The following is a 10,259-nucleotide window of genomic DNA, read 5'->3' as shown; positions in this document are numbered from 1 at the left end:
TATATAGAAATTTAAACACCTTTGAGATACAAATGTAAAAGAAATATATAAAGGGTACAAAATCCAACCCATTAGTTTATAAAAAGAATACTTCTTGAGCTCAAATACAGTTTATATTATTTTATGTATAGCTTTAGCAACCAATAAAATAAACAATATAAAAACTAAAAAATTAATAGACATGCATCTTGTTCTCTATTACAGAGACAAGAAAATTAAAAAATAAATTATTTAAGGACATTGTTTTGGCTAAATTGATATGCATTTTTGAGCAATAAAGTATCATCTAATACCATAATTTTATATACCCATATAGTCGTTAAATAAAGTCGTGTATCATCTAATACCATAATTGTTATATACCCAAATACTCGTTCGGGTTTAAATCCGACTATTTCGGGTTTAACTAATGTTGGGTTCAACTGTTCAAGTTTGTGTGCCTGAAGTTTGGCATTAGATTTTGTTTCATCAAAACAACTATAATTATATTATGGATCGCAAGGGACCAAGCAGAAACCTGACAATAAACATATTCCAAAATCAATGGTATATTTGGCTGCATACCAGACAAAAAAACACCACCACAAACATCCATGTGTGGCTCTATTTGCAGGGTAACATGTCTAAATATGCATTAACTACTTGCATGGTACAATCAAAATATGCATTGTCCATGTCACTGCTAAACCCCCTGTTGCCTATTCCGTCCACCACATCCGGCGATCACCCAGCTTCTCTAACACAGTTTCCGGGCAAAAGATACTTGTACTCGTCAGCATTGTTTAACAAATACGCCGGCAAATGAACTGCAGAATACGAACTAGGGATCGGTCCCATGTTGCCGATAATCTCCCTGAAAGTGTACTCCTCCGGAATCATACCATACAAGTCATCCCCATTACATATCACATTCTGGATCCTTTTCGGGTCAAGATCATTGGCGAACCGGATCCGATCCACATGACTATAAGCTTTCATTTTGAACACAAAATCACTTAACTTTCTGAAGCAGAAACTACAATGCCACCCCGAATCAGCAAACAAGTAATCGGCTTGTCGGAAATGCATGTATCGGGTTTTACCATGTTTGTATTGATGAACCGAAGCCCTCCAGCTTTTGTGTTGGATGTTAAACTCAAAAGAATATAGAAAATTTCTTAAATGCAAATGCATAACCGGAGGCGGCCCGTCACACCATCTCAAAAGATCAATCGTGTGCGCGCTCGGGATCTCATCAACATCCGACATTATCAACAAATCATCATCTTCGATCCCCGCAATCCGTAGCAACCTCTCAAGCGCGACCCGTTGATACCCCTCTTCATAAAACGCGTTCATCCCCTTTCTCGACCCACCTGCCATCGTGGCGTAAGTCAAACGGGATTCCACAAAGTCAAACCGGGCCCGGTTGATGGCGAAGAAGTGTGGTTTCGGTAAGCTTGTAAACGTCGAATTTGACTCGAGGAGCACAAACTGAGTAATGTAAGGATAGAGTTCTTTCCAACGGATCGTGAGCATGTCGACCTCATTGTTAAACAAGACCGCGTCGAACACACGTCTCGGGTACTCCCGCACAGTCCACCCGTGAAGCTTGCATAGTGTGTCCATTGTAACATTTGGGTGGTAGTAATGAGGGATTTGAATAAAGGGTGATGGTGGTGATTGCCAAATGGGCCTTAAAAAGTATGTAACTTTTTGTCCATGAAAGAAAACACCTAAACACACAGTTGGTATGATCACAAACAATATTATAATTATTCGTAAATCAAGGCTTTGAATCATGCATCTGATTCTTGATATCCTGCTTACTTCCTGCAAATATTAAAACAATTAAACTTTAACCCCAAAATATATTCAATTTGTACCAAAACTTTTAAAACCCTAGAAACAGAGGTACGGATCAAATTGAAGCAAAATTACGGCGAAATCGAAGCGCATTATCGTCAATTCATCAAAATTACATCAAAATTAACAAAATTGGGCAAAACCCATGATAAATAATGAGCAGAAACTATGAAAATTGGAATCTTTAAAACCCTAGAAACAGAGGTACGGATCAAGTTGAAGCAAAATTACGGCGAAATCGAAGCGCATTATCGTCAATTCATCAAAATTGGGCAAAACCCATGAAAAATAATGAACAAAATTATGAAAATTGGAAGCTGTAAAACCCTAATTGGAATAAGCATACCTGACCACAAACATCGTCACAGATATCGTCTCGTTTCTTGTAAGTTGAATAAACATCAGCCATCACGGAGGATAGCAGAAGCCCAAATTCAGAAATCGAAGAAGAATCAGAGCTTAATTTAACATAAACAAACGCAGATTCAAAAACCCCCAAATTTCAGAGGATAGCAGAAACCCTAATTAAACCCTTGAAAACCAAAATTAAAAGTGATAGTGATGAATCGGGGGGTGAATTTGAACCATAATGAGTCTGGGTTTCATGAAATGAGTGGGGTGTAGATACAGATTCTGTATGTATATGTATATATACATGCAGAAGCAGGATATGCAGTGGATGGAGAAAGTGAAGAGGCAACGTTAATGTTTTAATAATAATAATAATAATAATAATAATAATAATAATAATAATAATAATAATAATGGTTTAAAATTTGGAGAGTAACTGAAGAATCTTAAAAGGGGAGGTTTTGCTACACAGAAGTTATGCCACGTGTACTCCTAAGTGTAACACATTTGTAACCATTGGGATTTAACTTTTTTAATGATGGTTTTCAAATTTCAAAAGTTTAAAACTTAGATTAGCTTTTGAGTAACAAACTTCTATATGGGTGATGTTATTAAATTTATCCCCTTTTCATTTATTTTTATTAAATGTACCCTTGCAATCCTCTTTTATTTTTTTACTTCTATTCTTTGAAATAGAGGAACAGGTTGTTACATCTCATATTAATCAGACCTGCTAATTGTTTTGTTATTAATAGATTTTATTAAGTATGGTTGTTGTTATTGTTGTTTTTTTTAAGATTAAGAATGTTTTAGATTTTTTATTTTTTAGTTAAACCTTTTATATTTTATAAAATAACTTTTTTTCTTATTTACAAAAACATTTTTTTTCATAAAATTGTTTGAAACTTTTTTAGAAAAATTCTTTTTTTTTTCAAATAGCATTCAGAAATAGTTTACATTATTTAAAAACATTTTTCCTATAATTTGTTAATTAATAAAAATAAATAAATCTCATGTACAGGCAAAAACGTTATATGATTACTTTTTAAATACATTTTCTTAAAAATGAAATAACCTGTTATTGTTTAAAATTTTTTGAGAAAACAGTTTTTTTTCCTTTATTGGAAGGTGTTTTTTGGTTTAACTTTTAAAAACACTTTTTTTCAAAAATAATGTGTATCTTTTAAAAAGGAGAAAACGATCTAAAAAAATAGTTTTAAAATGACAAAATATGACAAGTTTTGATTTAATATTTTGAGGGCCGGGTATGACAAATAAAAAAGAGGAAGAGGGGGTACGTTTAATCTCATCCGATGAATGATGTGTGTTAAGCTGGGTAATTTAGCATTAAAATTGTTGATTAAATCATCATATTCTATTTTGTTCTTTTAGGTGGTTTGAATTTAAAAAAAAATCTCACATCATGTTTTTATAATAGGAAAATCATTCAATTTGTAATATTGTTATGACTAGGATGTAGCTCGTTAATACATGGGTGGTTAGAAAGATGCAACAAAAAAATTAAATTTAATAATAGACATAATAACATACCTTACGGATTTATAAAATATAAATGATGATAAATAAAATTTTATAACTCATAAATATATAAAAACTTCATTAAATTCAACATTTAAAGTTATATTTGTAACTTTGTTGATGATTATATAAATGATAATAGTATTAAAATTAAATAGCTTATTAGATGTAAATTATAATTTTGAAAACTGTTGATGTGGAATCCTATGTGGATAGCTTAATTAATGTCATGTGAAAACTATTCATTGCTTTAATATAGTAGTTAGATGAGTCGAACAATATTTTTTTTCTAATAATTAAAAAAATCACTGAATCGCTCAATGTTTGATGAATTTTCCATAAATGATTAAGTTTAATAATTTAAATGAAAAGTTATAAAACTTTAGTATAATTTAATGATTTTTTTTTTCAAATAATGTTATCTGATTAGCTTTAAACTTAAAAAGAATAATTTTAAATTCATATATGTTTTATTTAGGTCAATTAATTTTTGTATTTATAAAGTTATTAGAATAGTGGAACGAGATCATCAGTTTGTGGTGAATATAAAATATGAAAAAAAAAGAAAAAAATGCAATAGCTGGGTATGTAGTGGAAGGCTTCACATTTCAAACATACTGTGTGTGTTGCAAAGAGGTGAAGCGAAGATAAATGATTAGTCAAATATTTAATTAAATAAAAAAACGAACAAGCCCCCACGTGTGTGAGAATCACCACATTCCACCCCTTAGCACCTTTCCTGTGTCGGTGTTCTGTGCCCTCCATGCTGATGTAACGTGCTTAGTGTTCACTTTGATCACAACGCATGCCTTAATATTGAAACTTAAAGGGCTCCTTAGTTAGAAAGATGTTTAGTGGCTTTGAAGTAACATGCAGTAAACTCGGTTATTATTAACTTACATAATTTATTCAATATTAAAGTTTTAAAATTTTGTTTTGTGAAACAAAACTCATTTAAAATTACAATTCTGTACTTCAAATTGCTATATAAGTTAATTCATATATTATAAAAAAATTATATTTTTATCATTAAAGATAATTGTTTATATGCTCATGCTTTTATATTCTTATTAATAATCATTGCCAATAAAAGTCCTACAAAATAATTGTTATTTATTGCTTAGCTAATATATTGTTAAAGAGACATGTTTTTTCTTTAATATAGATTAAAGAAAAAAAACTTTTATTCGCATAAATTCACTATAATTCTTTTTAGTATGGTTTGCATATATAGTGTAAGAAGTGATAACACCAACAAATGACAAGTTGGCAAGATGAAGAATTTCGAAGCAAGTTTAATGCCAAGTGATAAGGCTTTTTAAATTACGGTTTTTAAGAATGACAATATGGATTTCACACGGTTCTCCAAACATATGTAATTATGTATAGAATTTAATATTTCATATAGCTTGTAAGTTGTAACACATAACATGCATATGTAACTAGGCATTTTCTATAAATAATAGGAATAAAAATACGTGTTATGTCTTACGAGTTATGATAATACCATTTAAAATATATATCATATTCATTACCAATTCTAAAATGAGAATGTTCTTAATGACGTGCAATAAAAACCAATACAAATTAATTAGCAATCAAGAAAGTTCACTTATACCAAAGGTCCAATGGTATCTTGGTGGTGGGATAAGACTTATTGACTATAAGATCCTGGGTTTGAATATCACAAGAGGGGGTTTTTTTCAAATGATGAGTTTCCTTCTGAATTGGTGGCTTGGTGGTGGATATGATCGTGTGGTACTACTGGTGGCACGATGATACTTCAGTGGTCCGTGAGTGATCCAAATTAGTCGTTTATAAAAAAAGAAAGAAAGAAAGTTCACTTATTGTGCCTTTTACGGCTATTTTAGCATGTTAAAACAAATAAGCGGAATTAAATTGTTTAACGCCAATGCACACCCTCAATAATCAAATTAGAACGGTCACTAATGTGCATTATGGCTTATTCAATAGAAGAACATATGAATTCAAAGAACTAATCACAAACGTAATCAAAAAACTACAAAATGAAATCTAATCTCGTCATTGTGAACCCTAGATCGATTATAACTACCCTCTGCATCTTCTAACAAACACGTTTCATCTTGTTCACTTCTACTCCTTTAAATTTCCACAAGTAATGAAAATTGTCCAAACTTTCACTAACTCATGAAATTGCAAATGATTTTTTTACCCTCAGATGATTAAACATATTTTAATCAAAAGTAAAAAACCCGTTTGACTTAATTTCACTTGAACATAACATTTAATAATCTCCACCTTTATGTCTCAAGTAAAAAATCATCCAAAATTAAGTAGTATATAAAAGTTTCAAACAATGCTCAAACTTTGACCCGGGTAAAGACTTGGCCAGCACATCTTGATCTCATGGGCAAAATTTCGTATGCATCAAGTCCTTAAGTTCGCTCCTAGGAAGAGCCGGTAGCACCCCCAAAACGTTAAAAGTAAAAAAGGGTTATGTTTACTTACAATGACAAGGTTATAGTTTGAGATAAGCGAGTTGCAGGGTCAATGGAGAAACTGAGGGGCCATCCGAATCTTGTAAAGTGCCTAAGTTATCTTACACAGAGGTTTGAAAAAACCCTAATTTTATTTTTCAGATCAATTTATGGTTTGATAAATTGATGTTATCTGGATTAGGGTTTTAATTAGAGTTAAGTGTCATTTTGGTACCGGTGCCTTGTCCAATTACGCAACTTTAGTATTGTTTTTTATTTTATTACAAATGGTTACTTCACTTTTCTAAAACTTGTCATTTTAGTACTTTTTTCTAACCCTGACACTTTTGTCCGTTAAGCCAAGGGTAAATTGGTAATTTTGTTTATTTTATTTATTTATTTTTTGAGCTAAGTGTCATTTTCATACATATGGTTTGTTCAATTATGCAACTTTAGTACCTTTTCTGAATTTATTTCAACTAGATATTTGGATTAGTTTTGGATCATAGGCAAACCGAAAAAGACATTGCATATCACAATTAAAACTTAAATGGCAAGTTCATACGTGGATCGATATTTGGGTTTGAAGATGTGGTTTGCCTATTATCCAAAACTAATCCAAATATCCAGTTGAAATAAATTCAAAAAGGTACTAAAGTTGCATAATTGAACAAACCATGTGTATGAAGATGACACTTGGCTCAAATGAGAAAATAAAAAAAATAAACGAACTTACCAATTTACCTCTGACTTAATGAAAAAAATTGACGGGGTTAGAAAAAAAATACAAAAATGGCAAGTTCTAGAAAAGTGAAGTAGGCATTTGCAATAAATAAAAAAACGGTACCAAACTAGCGTAAGTGGACAAAACACGGGTACTAAAATGACAACTCTTTTAATTAAATTGAAGTGTTTTATGGGTTTATTTGGGAATTGAAGTTTTTGAATTTTCAATTTAAGGGTTTTATGAATCAAGCTTGAGTTTGATGAATTAATTATATTTCAATTAGGGTTTTGATAACTTGCTAAACTCGAAAAAATTAAAATAAAGTGGCAGGTAGGCATGTTTTGAATCTAATTTGGGTTGTAATCAATTTTTAATGATGGGTTTATGGGTTTATTTGGAAATTGAAGTTTTTGACTTTTTCAATTTAGGGTTCATTTTTGTGCCATGAGTTATTAAAATGATCTTATCTGGATTAGGGTTTTGAATATAATTTGGAATTTAATCAGCTTGTGGTGTTTAATTGATGGGTTTATTTGGGAATTAAAGTTTTGATTTTTTTTAAAAAATTTTGATCCAGATGGAGGTAAAGAGAAACCATTAGTAGATTACATTGAGAATGTGCAAAAAGATGTTTTTGTGAATAGGAGGAGTGTATTGGTTAATTGGTTGGATGATGTAGCATAAGACTATAATGTTGTTGAAGTAAGCTTCAAATGTATAAGTAACAGTGCTTGCATAGTTGCATTAACTTTTGTTATTTCTAGCCGCTTCCTTTTGTCCATACTTTACACATAAGTGGACTCCAATTGTAATATTGTCAGAGTATACAAAATATAACTCAAAAGAAAAAAAGCGTACTATGAGTGTGTGGATCGATTTAATCATACTATGGGTGTGTATTGATCGATTTAGATTGGTTTTAAGCCCAAACGGATACAAAATTAAATTTGGCTACAAAGTGAAGAGATCAAAACACCTATTAACAAAATATTTAACTTAAAATACCAAGTTACATGCATCTTCAAAAAAATACATTAGTCATATCCAATAAAAATCTCACGAATAGCAGTACTAGGAGTAAGGTATGGGAATGGTGAGATGTAGGCAAATCCTACACTACTCAAAAGGATAGAAATGTTGCTTCTAGAAACCACAAGAAAATCCGTATCACTAATATTATTTTTTTTAACAAGAATTATTCTTATCCAATACGATTAGGGGCGAGAAAAGAAAAAATTCTAATAAACTGATATACGCCATGGATAAAGATAACGATAACTTGTCAAATATAGCCTCGACGTGTTTGAATATGATTGATTATCACAAAAATAACATCATTTTCAAACGTAAACACTTTCGGGTTTAGAACTTGAAAATCGAATATCAAGAGTACAAGCACGTATCGTAGTAGTGGATGATGATACGAGTGTGAAAACAATACATGAATAATTGAGAATGGTCGAGATGAACTTTGTGTGTGTTTTTGATGGCGTAGAAGTTGTTGAAGTGATAAAATGTTTAAACCAAGGGGGGCGGTTAGACATTTAGGGGCGGGTGAATATGAAAATGCTTATTTTTTTTTATAGTTTTTTATTATTAATTTTTAATTTCATTTAACTTTTGTGTGTTTTTTTAGGGGCAATAGTAAGAGAGGTGTACATTTAGCAAACCCTTTTGAAAACAATTGCTTATGTGTAAAAACGCTGCATTTGTTTTTACTGGTTCTTGATGTGACGGTGTAAATTCGTTGTATTGATAATAAAATATATTTTTTGTACTGTAGTCTATAGACTAGAGGTGCACAAACCGGTTTAAAACTCAAACCAGGTTTGGGTTGAAACCGGTTCGGTTTTGTGACAATCGTCAATTTCAGGTTAACTCCGTTAACTCAACTCCGTCAATTCAAACTTAAAGATCACTGAATCTATAACGCACACCTCATTACATTTAAACTAGGGTTTAAACGACGCTTAACACTTACTACATGTGTAGTCTTTCGGGAATTGCATCGAAACGCAAACGAGTTGACGCAAACGATTGGTGAATAAACGAAAAACGTCAAAACAATAATTATGTGATAATTATGTGTTAGACTTATGTGTCATGTGATAACATTGTTATAAACGTTAACTCAATGTGCTAGAACTAGTTAATTAAGCTAGAAAAGTAACATTTGGAAGTTGAGGGACTAAAGTGTAACATGTTATTATTATTAATAACTATAAACCCTAACTCTCTCTTCTCCCTTTCACTCTACCCGACGGCAGCCCTCTCCCTCCCCTCTCTCGCGATCGGCAGCCTCACACACACACATATACACAAGATCTTTCAAGTTTGATCGAAGATTAAGGTACTAGGAAGGTATAAACAACTATCCTATGCATTCTTCTTGCTTAATTTCGATTTTTAATGGGTTAATTGTGAACCCTAGGTTCTGAAAATTTTCATATATGGTGCTCATATGATTTGTTTGATTAGATGATGTATTAATTGTGATTTGATAACTAGAATTGATGTTATCACATGTTAATTGTTTGTGTCTTTGATTTGAGTTCAAGCAAAAACCCTAATCATGTATGTAATGTGTAATTGATGTGCATGGATAGTGATTATGGAGTCTAGAGTGTTATATGAACGGATTATAGTCTATAGATGGTTAATATGTTGAGTTTTGTTGCAAACAGTTTCTGGACAGATTGGGTTGTTGATGTTCAATTGACTGTAACGGGGTGTAAATGTGAAAATTGGTTGAGATTATTGATACTACAGTAAACTAAGTTGAGTCTAGTTTCTAAAGAATATAAATTTGCAATTTTTGAACGTGTAAAAGTTAACTTTTATGATTTTACAAAAACGTTGTGCAAAGCTGAGTTGTTAGACCTGTTGTTAGGTTGTTTTGTAAATATTATATCTCATGCACTACAAGGCCAAATGGGTTGGTTCCACTTCTGGAAGTTAACTTGTTGAGTTAAGAACCAAACCCAATTGGTCTTGCATCTGTTGGATTTTTCATTTAACGGGAATTTCAAATAACATTCTGTTGCGCATGAATTTGACTGTTATGAGTTTGCTGTAATGTTTTGATCATTGTGAGAAACCTATGTGGAATAAAAATAAAATAAAACATGTTCTGGAAACCTAATACATGTATGCTTTTGTGATGATTTTTGATGAATTAATTGAGATGCTATGATCGGTGGAATAGTATAATCTTTCACGTAGAATTCTGTCTCGGTAAAGTTAACTGCCGAACTTTGTGAAAATGCATGAAAAGTGCTAGTTGCTAGTTAATTGTTATGTTTTGACCAAATTGCCCCTGCGGGGAATACTTGCTAAAT

General features: G+C 31.5%; 1 protein-coding gene across 1 annotated transcript; it reads right to left on the bottom strand.

Annotated features, from left to right (window-relative positions):
* Window positions 1–720: 720 nt before the first annotated feature.
* On the bottom strand, window positions 721–2,419 carry LOC143570828 (uncharacterized). Its single transcript, XM_077056373.1, has 2 exons — window positions 2,192–2,419; window positions 721–1,812 (listed from the first exon to the last, which is right to left on the bottom strand). Exons 1-2 carry the CDS (start codon window positions 2,252–2,254, stop codon window positions 724–726), a joined length of 1,152 nt encoding a protein of 383 aa, XP_076912488.1. The 5' UTR covers window positions 2,255–2,419; the 3' UTR covers window positions 721–723.
* Between the last annotated feature and the right edge of the window lie 7,840 nt (window positions 2,420–10,259).

This window comes from Bidens hawaiensis, unplaced genomic scaffold (assembly GCF_021521415.1).
Source record: "Bidens hawaiensis isolate Kalapana, Puna unplaced genomic scaffold, B.hawaiensis_p1.1 tig00025093_1, whole genome shotgun sequence".
NCBI lineage: Eukaryota > Viridiplantae > Streptophyta > Magnoliopsida > Asterales > Asteraceae > Bidens > Bidens hawaiensis.
This window is presented reverse-complemented; position numbering and strand designations above follow the sequence as displayed.